Source organism: Crinia signifera, chromosome 2, assembly GCF_055691185.1.
Source record: "Crinia signifera chromosome 2, ASM5569118v1, whole genome shotgun sequence".
NCBI classification, from domain to species: Eukaryota; Metazoa; Chordata; class Amphibia; order Anura; family Myobatrachidae; genus Crinia; species Crinia signifera.
Genome location: NC_139218.1, coordinates 60,298,373 through 60,312,031, shown reverse-complemented (window position 1 = coordinate 60,312,031; position 13,659 = coordinate 60,298,373). Strand labels below are relative to the sequence as shown.

Here is a 13,659-nt window from a genome sequence, read left to right as displayed (position 1 = left end):
ATGATTGTGTAAACAAGATGTGCACACAATCTGCATACAATCCATCTTACAATCAATTGAGATTGTATGATTGGGTACAATATCTTTCTGATGTATGGCCAGCTTTAGTCTACAGAAGGGCAGGCCAACCCACTGCAGGATGAGCCGGAAGCTGCTGGAGCTCCTGGACCAGATAAGTCAACACTATACCGCCAGGAACATTTTCTCAACATTCTACCACATGGCCACATGGTGGATGTCTGCATGCTGCCAGTCTCTCTCACAACAACTCTTATGAAATGCAGTGGAACGAGGAAAGAACTGGGAGACACAAGTGTGGGCATAGTCTACAGTTATTTATGCAAACAGAGCAGACTTAACGATATTCAAAAATCTTAAGTTCCTGCATAAGCTGCTAGTGGCATGGATGGATGAACGGTAGCTGTGGTTGGTTGTGATACCGCTCTTGGCTGTTCAAACTTCTGTAAGCCTGATCCAACTAGTGAATGGTTATTTTAGAAAGCTGGTGTCCTGACTATGCCCATTGCATGTGTGACCAATAAATAGGTCTGACCTTCTCATAGTTCTTGTTTTGTGTACATGGGCTTTATGTGATCTTACCACCTCTGAATAATCTTACCACCTCTGAATAATAGCATTTGGATGCGTACGCTTACACATACAGCGAGTCTGAATCACCCCTGAGTGTTTGTTGCAAATGGCCAGGTCCCTTTTACATATAAAGACTTGATTCATTGCTCTTGGTAGAATGTTGTGCATGTGTGTTGCAGACTTCCCCCAGGTGTGCAGTTAGCATTGGGCTGCACATGCAGGTCTGTCATGTGCAAGTAGTCGGCTAGCCAGCACCTCTGATCCAATAACCTACTTGGCTCCATTCCAAAAGATTTCCTTATCAGGAACCTGTTATCATGTCTTGTGGCCTGCTTCCTAGAACCATGCTTTCTTTCATATGAATAAAAGAGAATATATTGGTACCATGCAAGGTGAAGTGCACTCCACTACAGACAGTAGAGATGGTTAATTGGACCATAACCAGCAGAAAAAAGTATCTGGCATTTGGGTCAAATGTAATAAAAAAAACGCATTGTTTCCCCAGCACACTGAATGATTACATAGATTATAGACCATGTTAGCAGAATTCTGAGATCTTGGTTACATACTGTATACTCTATTTGCAAATACATGGGTAAGCTCCAAGCCGTCCATCAAGGCTTCTCTGAATACTTACTGGGTGGCCCTATTGCTGTATATAGTTGCAGGGTGTGCGGGAAACAATGTGTGGTGGTGGTTGTGTTTTTTTTTGTTTTTTTACTCACATGTTCACATTTTTTACTCACATGCACCTGAGTAATATCACTAAACTGATTGAGCATCTGACCGTATATACCAGGGCTGGGCAACACCGGCCCTCCAGATGTTGATGAACTACACATCCCAGCATGACTTGCATCAGTTTCAGCATGGCCACATAGCAAAACTAATGCAAAGCATCCTGGGATGTGTAGTTCACTAACATCTGGAGGGCCGGTGTTGCCCAGCCCTGGTATATACTGTATGTCATTTGGGTCAAATGACCAAATATTTTTGTTTATAGGTACATTTAAGATGCTGGTGCCTCTCTTGTCCATAACACTTGATGTCAGAGTAAAGCTGGGTACACACCATGCAATGCAATGTAATGTCACATTGCATCTTATATACAGTACACACTAATACCCCTTTCACAATGACAGACCTTTCCTGGGTTATTGCACATGAATGCACAACAACCCAGGAAACTGGTCAATGTGAACGGGTCCTGAAAGGTTGTCCCAGCTCCAACGGTCTGGGATTTCATCCCGGGTCTTCACCAGGGTTGGACTCAGGACGGTCGCGGGTCATGGGGCAGTGTGAATGGGTATCCCGGGTTGGACCCAGGACATTTGCGGGTCCAGGGACAGTGTGAATGGGTATCCCAGGTCGACGCGACCCAAGTCCCATTCACTGCACTGTAAAGGCGCCGCTAGGAGATGCTGACATCTCCCGGCGCCGCCCCGACCCCTACTCCCAATTACGTCACCTGCTTGGCTTTATGCCAGGTCAGACAGCTAATCTAAAAGTGCTTGCAAGCTGGGTCGCAGCTGGGATTTTGCAAGCGTTTTCTAGTGTGAAGGGCGTATAAATGATCCGCTGTAGGATGGAATAAAGTATTCTTACATGATGCGTGTAGCGAAATCACATCACTCATGGCATTTTCCTATTGGACAAGTAGCACATCCAATGGGATTATTTGGTGAATGAAAGCCAGGAACCATGGGTTGGCAGTACACACTATACGGTTTCTATGATATATAGTTCTGATCTGCGACTGAACGATATATTGTGTACTGTCTATTCCGCTTATGTCTGGTTTTGTTTTCGCTTTAGAACTTTTTGTGCCTTAAGAGCAGTAGCTGGTTTTATGTTTCTCGTAGCAGAGAAATAAATACTTTGGAATAACACTTTTTTGCAATGCTATGGCAGACAGGGTGGGTCAGAGAGGTGCACCCTTCATTCTTCACGTGAAAATTTCCATTTTGTAATTTACTGTACTTCTGATTCTGTTCTGCACAAATATAATCTATATCTATAATTTATAAGCAGAATACAAGACCATTCTGAGGGTTTTATTGAACTACACTCCCCGAACACTGCATAGGCTTTATAGGAAACTGTAAATAAATAGGTTGGTCGGTCATTGCCATAGACATTGTTGTATAATGGAAATAGAAACACTATCCTGTCTCTGGGCAAAACGGTCTGATTCAGACCCGGCAGTTAGGGTCTGAATTCTACCCTGTCCCCGATTTGCATGCGCAAACTCCGGGACCGAACGACTTCGGCAAGTTGCGCATTCGCTGGGCCGTTCGCTTGAGGAGGGGAGAGAAGGGGGGGTGGGCGGCAGCAGGGGGAACGCCCAGTGTTAAATGGGCATCCCCATAAAAACTCTGAGCGTTCTCCTGCAGGCATGGCGAATTCCACGCCTTACTTTTATCAGACTGACTTTTATTAACGAGCGACCATCGAATGGTCTTTCGGCCATGCAGCTGCATGCAAGGGGATGTGCTAGCTTACACATCTCCGCACATGCTACCGAGGGGATTCACTCCGGTGGCCAGGAGACGTTTACCAGTTCGCTAGGCTGCTTTTATGTGCAGCGTTCCTAACAAGTCTGAATGAGGCTCTGTATTCCTATTTAGCTAGACCTAGCGTGCGCTTGTCTAGCAGAACCACATCCAGATGTGTGCTTCTACCGCCTTTAGGGCAACAGTAACCTTTTGCTGCATGCCCAGAAATCCACAGATCACACAGATGCAACAAACTATCCGATGTGTTTTCAGCTATACGGGAATAGGAACATTATGTTCTGAGTTAAGGAAAACTCGTAAGCATGGGTTTTTTTTTTTTGCAAAGTCATTGGTAACTTCACGTTATTCTTTTTTTTGGTTCTCCAGAGTCTGAAAAGGAAAGAAAAAGAATATGAGCATGAGATGGAACGTCTGGCCAGGGAGAAAATAGCCACACAGCAGAGGCTGGCTGACTTGAAGAACGAACTCAGCCAGTGGATGGATATTTTGGAGATTGACCGAATCGTGCGTCAAACTGTTCAGCCAGAAGACGACCAGGCCTCTACCTCCACAGCTTCAGGTATAACGGTCACCTTTTATTTTTACTGTTCCTTAGGTGACTGTTTTTTGTGTACAGATTTTTTTAATATAGTGATAATGGGTAACACTAGAGGACGCTAAAAACTTTTGATTTGCCCAAAATGTTTTTGAACTTTTTGTTATTAAGTTCACCACTTGAGTGGTATGAACAGAAATTTTCCGGGCACACCACTTTTCATTAGGTGCGCGCCAGTGGTGCCTCCAGCAGTGCACCACCTCTAGGGCCCCCCTGTCGCCCCCCCCATCACCTCCGCTCCCCTGCCGCTTTCCCCTACCGTCAGCCACCATTCACAGCAGTGACGAAGGAGGCAGGCTTGGGGATGTTCAGTGGAACTCGGGAGCGCTCAGCAGTTCAGGCGCCCGAGTCCTCCTGAGCCGCTGCGAACATCCCCGAGCCTGCTGCCTGTGGTCACTGCTGTGACTGGCAGCAGGGCAGCAGCGACAGGGGCATGGGAGCTCCGGCATACAAATGCCGGTGACGGGGGTGGCCCACAGCTCTGTGGTGGGATTTGCTGGGGCAGGACAAACCTGCCCTGGTAGGTTTGTCCTGCCCCAGCAAAACCCACCACTCAAGGGGTTAATGATGACAGCTGTGTTCAAAGGTCAGAATTAATTTATTTATTTTTTTAAACCCATTGAACATGAGTGAAACATGAATATGAATGTGAATGTTCAAGTATTCTGTTAAGCGCTGTGGAATATGTGTGCGCTATATAACTAACTTGATAAATTAAAAACATAGGGAGCAACCAGACATATTTCATTTTTACAGCATGTACTGTATAAATGATCTATGGAAGCTGCTACAGACCTCTTGTCCTTTATGACTTTGTCATTGTTTCAAAATAAATTAGAATTTTAGAACAAACAAATGCAGTCAGCTTGAGCACTACAGTACTTCTCTTGTGTGTCTAACACTTTTTGATGCATTTTTCTAACTCTGTGTCTCGGTTCTAATAATTGACCTCCTTAGTAGGACTGTTGCACATGTTCTGTTTATATAGGGCATTGTCTCTAATCCCTGACCTTATTGCTGAATAAAGTGCTATAGAAAATATTACGTGCTTTTATGACTGAGTTTGTGTTTTATTAGAGCATCCATCTAGTCACTGCATCTATATTATGCCTTACTCTGCTGACCCCTACAGTCTTTACCGAATATTGCAGTTTAATATTTTAAGGGAACACAATAATGTTGGAGGCATTGAGGATCACTCTCTATTCCGAATGACACATTTGTAAAAGACTTGCGTTTCCTCTGTTAACCCTGCATGCATGCAATATAACACATGACACATTGCATGTAATATACCTTGCATGCATTCACTAGTACCATAAGATGTATCTGATGGACTGTACTACAGGTTGCTACGGGGACTGGCCTAAATAGGGCTATTTCATGCTATGTAGAAGAGGCTAATAGTTACCCTACCTATGGGGCCAATTCAGACCTATTCGTTCTGCAAATTCAGTCCAACCGATTATCGAATAGCCGCACATGCTCACAGTACGCTGTTCACATATGCAAGCAGTCTGTGGCGTTTTCTTGAGTTGCCACCGGAAAACTCAGTTATTTCCCGGCTGTTGGGAGGGAGGGCCACTGACATCAGTGATGATGAGGGCGCAGGGACCATAATGCAATGACAGAGACAGCAGGGTTACAGAGGGGGAGAGAACGCAAGGTGAGTGGGGAGACGCAGAGTAAGAGGAGGGGAGACACCGTGTGAGAGTGGGGACGAGAGTGGGAAAGGATGCAAGGTGAGATCTTAATCTTAAAGCCTATCAGACCTTGATGGGTGCACAGGGTGGTTTCAGCGGTGGCAGGCACGAGAGCCAGGAATATCCCAAAGCTCAGACGCGGCTGTGGCAGCATAGTTATGCTTGCCGTTGATGCCATCTCCGGCAGGTAACCCGTCATCAACAATATTCCAAGAAATGAGCGTCACTCTGGTATTCCACTTGGTGCAAAAACAGCTATTTAATAAAATAATGCGTACAGCGTTTCGGGCACAGCGCCTATCTTCAGGTGCACCATAGTTGCTGATGCTCATTTCTTGGAAGAAAAAATAAATATATATTTAATGTATAACAATCATGGAGCTGCAGGCTGCAGTTTAACTGCCCCTCTAGCCTCTGCAGTGCTGATTCTAGAGGGACTGAGTCTGGTATTGAGAGCAGCAGAGATCTGATTCGTGGTGGTAGCTGGGGGTCCAGGGTTACTGACCCCCCAGAGCCCCCTCTGCTTCTGCTGCTGACATCAGGAGGGAGGAGACCAGCCGCCGGGTGTGAGGAGGGAGAAGACCAGGCGCCGGGTGGGAGGAGGGGGGAAGATAAGCTGCCAGGTGGGTGGCGAGGCCAGCAAAAGACAGCGCAATGAACCCCTGATCACCTGGAGATGGAGACAAATTGCTTGAGTGGCAGGTGCGATCTAGGAGGAACGTGCAGTACATGCAATCTGGGCACTGTGCATGCGATTTATAGCTGAAATAACATGTAAATTGCATGTACATCGCCCTAGTGTATGGGGGCCTTTAGATCACCATCATTGCTTGCTTCATCACATCTACATAACAGGGGAGACATGTTTGTAGGCAGTGTCATGTAAATTGCGCTGTGGTCATGCATGACCCATTCCACATATGTGCAGAGCGGTTCCTACGAATACGCAGTGCACCTACCAGATTTGTATGTTAACCATTGGATTTAGGTACAGAATCAGGGCCAAAATGCTGCTGTATTGGAACATTGGCAAGAGAGACATCTTTTTTTTTTCTTGCACTGATGTGAGATTGCTTCTTGGTTTCTAAGCCTGACTGTGTTGTTACTTTTATTAACCATTTACTACCTGTCTTATCCTGTTTCTTTGGGTAAATAGATAAACTTCCAAATCATTGGAATGGAAAGATGGAAGGATTATGCACCCCTGTTTGTGTTTAAGTTATTACTGATAACCTATATTATTTAATGTTTTACATAGCCAAAAATATTCTTCCAAAAACGTGCATGACTGTTTTATGCAAGGTTTTATATGTTATTGGTTCTAACCAGTGAAAAGCTGCCAAATTTCCCAAATGTGATAATTCTGTACTTTATATTGCCATTTTTATCACAATTTCTTGTTTTGTCAGAGGGTGAAGACAACATAGATGAGGACATGGATGATGACAGACCCGTAAATTCATTAGCGAAACGCCAGCAGCCAGAGCTCCTGAAGATGGTACCGTCCAACACAGCTTCCCTGAATCACCATTCCACTGTTCTGCCTCAGCACATCTCCATTCAACAGAAACAAGTCCCCGCTCCCCACGTACAGCCTCTGCCCAACCAAGCACTGGTCCCGCCTCAGGCCATGATGCCAGCACAGACTCATATTGTGGCTGCTTCCACGGTGCAGTCAACAGTGATAGCCCATACGGCCACCACTCATGCGTCCGTCATCCAGACTCTTAATCATGTCATCCCAGGGCCTCAGACCAAGCACATTGCTCATATTGCACCTTCCACGTCAAGCCCTGTTCAGCTAACCACTGCTGCTCAGCCAATTGGCCACATCACTGTGCACCCAGCTGCCATTAATCATATGACCCATCTCGGCCAGCAGTTACCCATTTACCCCCAATCTGTTGCAGTAAGTCAGCCTATGATGAGCCACATTGCTCACACCATTTCCCACCCACAAGTAAATGGAACCACAAACCTAGGCCAGCCTGCCGTCATGGCAAAGCCAACCGTAGGAGCCCAGGTGGTTCACCATCCTCAATTAGTCGGTCAAACAGTCCTGAACCCGGTGACTATGGTAACAATGCCATCGTTTCCTGTCAGCACTTTGAAGCTAGCTTAAACACTCAACTACTTAAAAAAAATATATAATAATATTAAGAATGAATTAAATAAATTAAGTTATCTACCGGACATCTGAAACTACATACATTCCTTTCAAGTCATGTTCCATGGACGAGCTACACAGACAATTCTTAACAAGATCCATATTGTGATTGGCTTTGGAAAAGGCATCCGTCTTCATTGTATAGGCCTGTCTATTGCAACCCTCAAAGGGCCCTGGAATTTTACCATTCTCATTGTCTCCGTGGCAGCCACTCATTGAAACTTTTTCATTTTGTTTCCCTGATACCAGTAATCAATGAATACAAAATAGGACTTTTAATTCCTACCTGATACTCCATTGACATTTTTATTCAGTTTTCTGTTTTGTCTTTTTAAATGTGTATCTTTGTAACCTACAAATCGATGATCTTTCTAATATAAGAAATTCAGTTGGCAAAGTGACCATGATGTCGGTTCATACCTCCATGGAGGTGACAACTGCAGAATGTACGCACTAACAAGAGAACAACCAATCACCACTTTCCTTTTTTTTAACAGCATAGGCAAAGATGTAACAACGCTCGGCAGGGTCATCTCTCTGCCACTGTTGAGGTGACACATGACATGCACTATTACAACAGAGAAGAGACTAAGGACATTTATGTATAACTGTTCTATAAGTAACTGCATCTGGTGTTGCGTATAGCAACCAATCAGACATTTTGTCCATTTTATAAATTGTAATACAAGTCTGAATCTGGTTACTATGAGCAATACCTCACTTTTCTTTTTTTCTTTTTTTTCTTTTATATAGAATATCCCAACAGCCCTTTCCCCAATGATTTTGGTGTTTTTAAGCACTGGTTACTTATATTTTTAATATATTGGTGCCTTAGTTCTATTACATAATACCCTAATAACCTGAATATATTGCCCTGCTGATAATTACATGTTCCCCAAGATTGCCTTTATTTGACATGTAATTTGGTAACAAACTTATTCACAGCTAGCGTTTATAAATCCTATGTATTATTTCTTATGTTGTTGTTCTGACTGAAAGGCAGACTTAATATTTCTCTCAAGTGTAGTTATAAACCCAGTAAATTTCTGTTAAGTGATTCAGGTCTAACATATAACCTGTATAACACTGCTAGAATGCTAGAACACAATTACACAATTTCTAAATTTTAAAATTAACTTTTCTTCATAACATTTCCAGACATTTCCAAATCGTATTCCTAAATTTCCCATAGATGTCTAACATAAATGTACATCTAAATTTAATATACTTTGGTTAATGTTTTGTTAGCAGCATTCTACCACATACGTCCCATCTCTCACACACCTGCTTTTCTAAGTTATCGTGTTCCCATTTCATTGTGTCAAAAGACAGCCGTATAGATTAGAGGCATCACTTCCATGCCCCATACGTCATCACTTACCAAGATGTTTTTGCGTAATGTACTAATGAGGCATGGCATAGTCACCCAAAGAAAGATAGAGCCTAGCTCTACTACTACGACAAGAATAATTAGATAAAATAATACAGAAAGACTGAAATTCTATTAAGCATTGCCTGATACAAAACAAAAAGAACTTTAATAAATTGTAAACTACAAGCACTGAAAATTCCTCTTTTAATGTGGAAGACCTTTATCATGGAGTTTGTGCCATTACTTTCTATTTTAACTTATTTATTTGTATTATTTTCATTGACAACTAAACTGGTTTTAACTCATGTTTAATAATTTTATCTCCAGATTTTTATATAAACCTCATTTGGGTTCAAATGTGCATTACTGGGCCCATTTTGAGTTGTTAGAATATTAAACTATGTACATAAAGGCATTATTCTCTTGAAATGTTGTAAAAATACAATTAATTAGAGGCTTTGTGTCAAGGCATGAGAGTGTATTACAGTGCACTGCAAATCATTTTATCAGAATTGTGTTAAATGTGAGAAATGTGTTCCTTGGGTTTATTATACCAAATGCAAATTATTTGACTTCATAAATATCTATATTTATAAAAGTTTTTTGAGGTAATCCCTATTTTTTTTTTCTTTTTTACAGTGCGTTATTTTGGGCATATTCTAATTTAAATTCTCCTTAAGGCCACTAAACTTAAAAATAAGTTGGTGAAATATCTAAAAGGCAATGTAATAACAAGTATATAGTCCCATATCTACCATAGCTATAGTTAAAATGTTTGACATTGTATGCGCACATGTAATGACTGTGCAGGCGGTTGTTCTTTGGTCGGCCATTTTAGATTTGTATGCTGGAATGTTGCTTATAGATATATATATTTTATCTACTTGCATTTTAAGATTAATGGCCTTACATCGTATATTTTTCCTGCCTTTTATTGTTCGCAAAGTCACAAAGTCCTAAATGCTCAAGAATGATGCTCTACTAAAATAAAAGCAATACTGTCATTTTTTTTTCTCTCACCAATTCCAGCACCTTGATGCCTGTAAAAAGACCCCAAAAAAAGGCATTAAACAGCTGGAAACAAAAGTAGCGTTGTGGGTTACTTGTGGGTAGATGTCCTTCTGTTTAATTTCTCCTACCATTCCATAGTCTCTTTGAGTCCAATCTAGGTTTGCACATGAGTGTTGTCCCGGTTATTTGGCCTGTACAAGAAACATGAGATGGCTACCTTATATCAATATATTTACTCCAGCAATATAAATTATGAATGCAAGTTAATGCCCCGTACACACGGTTCGATTTGGTCTATTTTTCTATTTGGTTTTGCTACAAACAAAGTCTAATCGAAATCTAACACATTTGATTTTGATTCGATCCCGATGCGTGGCATCAAAATTGAATAGAGAATTAGATGGTGCAGGCAAGAATATATAGTCCAAATCGAATGCGTTTGTCTTGACCTGTGATTCGATCCCGATTGAATAGCAAGGCAATGGCACTATGTGTACACCCCTGAACAGTTATGGTATTTGTCATCATCTTTATGCCAGCTATTCTGAGCAGCAAATGAAGCTGGGCACACAGTACCATTATTTGGCAGATTGTAGCATGTATGCGGGCACATTTATCCAAATGTATTGGTATGTCTGATGCAATATTTTCTCATTTCATTGTGTGGGCCACATTGGGCAGAGTGTGCTCTACCACAGCCAGGTAATGGCAATTTTCCCAGTCCCTTTACATGGGAAGGAACAGAGAATTGCATCCTCCCCAGGGGCTAAGCAGATCTTTTGTGGGTGGCCAAAACACTTTAAGCAATCTCAATTCGTATATCCACAATATCTCCCGAGTTACTGGGGGGATATTTAATTCACCCCATTGAGAGAGATCTCAAGGCTGAATACATACTTGGTGGTCGATCCTATTTGGTGCCAATCATTATAGGGGTGCGAGCAATTTTAAGGGAATTCGGCCCTGCAAAGGGTGCGAGTTTGTCCTGAATCGGGTGCCGTTGCCAGTGTTTAAATGCATGAAAACGGCACTCAAATGGCACCTCACACCCTTCAGACCTAATAGGATCGACCCCTTGGCTCTTTAATATAATAAAGGGTTGTCTGTATATCAGCACCGATATGCAAACCAGACCTGTGCTAGAAACACCACAGCAGACAGCGACACCCCAGGCAGGGAAGAGGAACTGCATGGGTTTTCAAAGTCGGCGGGTGCTAAAATGAACACTAACCATATTCTTTTGATTGGTCTGTTTTTCTAGAGCGCAATACCTGGCAGGTATGACCAGTCTGCTGTTTCTTTTTACCTCGGACATAATTATTTATCAATGAAGAGGATTCTAATTTAGCTGTAGTTAATTAAAAGCAAATCTGTTATCACCTGTAAAGACATAAAAGCTTACAAGTTATATAGCGGGAAAGGAAAATGGTCTAATACACACATAGATTCTGCTGCCCGTGTCCATATCTATATTAGTGGATTTGTGTTTCATCCTCAATTGATGCTTGTAAAGGTGTGGAAAAATGCTTGTGTGCCTGAAACAAGTACCATTGTATTGTATATCATTTCCTTATTTACAAGTAAATGTTTTAATTTTCAGTGATGCCATGTTCCCATGTAACTAGGGTGGCCAGATCAGTCATGTAAATAAAGACACACATGTGATATGCACATACAGGGCACTTTCCCTCATAAGCAGAACTGAGAACCAAGTGTGACCCCCTACAATGACCATCTCTGCCCTTTCCACCACTCCGATCAAGGTGATACATACTTGTCAAACACCATGTACAATCCTGTAGTGCACACTTGAAGGGGGTAGAGGGTTTATAACCAGTGGCAGATTTTTCCTAGTGACTGAAGTTCCCACCACCCCAGTGGCAGCCTGGCAGTGGCTTCCCATTGGAAGGACTAGACAGCCAATCCCAGCAGAAGGTGTGTCTCCACATGGGACTGACAGTCCAGACTTCAGTAAGAAAAGAGTGCTTTCAATGGCAAGCCACTCCCCAGCTATAACGGCAGCCCTATCTGGCTGCTAGGGTCTGCAGCTATGTAGTCCCTAGAAGCCTTCTTGTGCATATGTGTGGGAGCACAATCCTACATTTCAGCCCAGCAGGCCACCTGGGACATCGAAATTGGAGCCACTGCTGTTTATAACCCAGTATACATGCTATATTATTGCACTAAACCCATGTAACACATTTCATGTGTGTCTCCATTTATTTTCTGATCTGTATACTTTACATGTAATACATTCATCTATGCAACTCCTACTGTATATTTCTACAGTATGATATTTGGGACAGTAGGAAATATCTGTACACATCTATTTGATTTTCCGACCACATTGAGGCCTGTAAAGTTTAAAAAAAAATCAAATCTGCATTGTCGAAAACAGCCGCTGGATTGTTGACCATAGCAACCAATTAGATCATGTCTATCATTTCTCTATTGCATCCTAGAAAATAGAAAGGATCTGATTGGTTGCTATGGGCAACATCACCTCACTTCCTTTATAGAAGCTTAAGTATATTTACCACATACAGTAGCATACACCCACATTCAATTTGTGGCTGAACAATTATTTATTTGTAGAGTAAATCCTTTTTGGGATACAAGTTGTAAAAGCAATTTCATTACATGTTGATAATTACCTATTAACTTCAGATCTCAAACTTCTAAACCACAGGAAACCTTTATGCATTAAACCATACAACTGAAGTAACCATTTACCGCCAGTAATTATACCATTATACTCTAGTTGGAAATCCATTTATGAAATCACTATGAAGGTATAAAAAGACCTCAAAGCTTTTGTTATCGATACCAATTATCCAGCTATAGTTTTCATTTACATATGTCTGTGTTAACATATGTAAAACTTTAGGTATTTATTAATAGGTCTAAATATATTTTGTTAAACATTCCTGCACTTGTTACAATCAATGTGATTTTTTTTTATATTTTTTTTTTACTTTGTTATGAAGATGTTCATGAAACAAAACTGTTAATAAATTAGAGAGATCTAAATGAATTTTTGGATGGAGGGAGGGGGAGGTGAATCACTGCTGTGATTTTACAAATGTTTAATTTTCCACTGTCTGTTCAGAGATTATTATGCATACAAAAATAATGAACACTTTATTTATTTAACTCAATTTGCATTTATTTTGACTTTATTACTGTATAGTTTTCAGCATATTTTTTAAAACTTTCCAAATTAATTTATTAGCATTTTTCATAATGTTTGGCTACGGCCAAAACATTTTTTTTTTGTGTGGATGTTTCATCTTATCCCTGCAAAGTACACAAAGTATGGCTGAATTGAAATAGATATTCAAAATATTGTAAATTCAAGCTACAGCTTGTGAATATGTCGTTTACATACTGTGAAGATGTTAGAAAATTAATTCACAAAATAAATGAACTGGTCTTCACACGATTGTAACCCATAGCGACCCCTGTTCCCATACAAAGGCATGTGTTGCCTGGTACTTGGACCTAATCCTTTACATTGTGATAATTTATCAGGTGCAGTTTTGCAAGAGAAAGACCTACAGGTACAACTTCAAGGTTCTACTGGAGATCCACAGCAGATACTACACAATGCTCAAATGTAGGGATGGTAGGTGTTACTTGGTTGAGGCACTTCTGGGTTTAGGCATCATATGTAGCCTCCCTTGAGAGGCAGGCTGCTAATCTCA

General features: G+C 41.5%; 1 protein-coding gene across 2 annotated transcripts in view; it reads left to right on the top strand.

Annotated features, from left to right (window-relative positions):
* The window catches only part of MNT (MAX network transcriptional repressor), a 70,220-nt gene extending 57,107 nt beyond the window's left edge, over positions 1-13,113 (top strand). For both annotated transcript variants that reach the window (XM_083172228.1, XM_083172227.1), the window contains 2 exons: positions 3,474-3,666; positions 6,815-13,113. In XM_083172228.1, the coding sequence (XP_083028354.1) occupies positions 3,474-3,666; positions 6,815-7,527 (906 nt within the window). In that variant the 3' untranslated portion in view covers positions 7,528-13,113. The remainder of the gene's footprint in view (positions 1-3,473; positions 3,667-6,814) is intronic.
* The last annotated feature ends 546 nt before the right edge of the window (positions 13,114-13,659 follow it).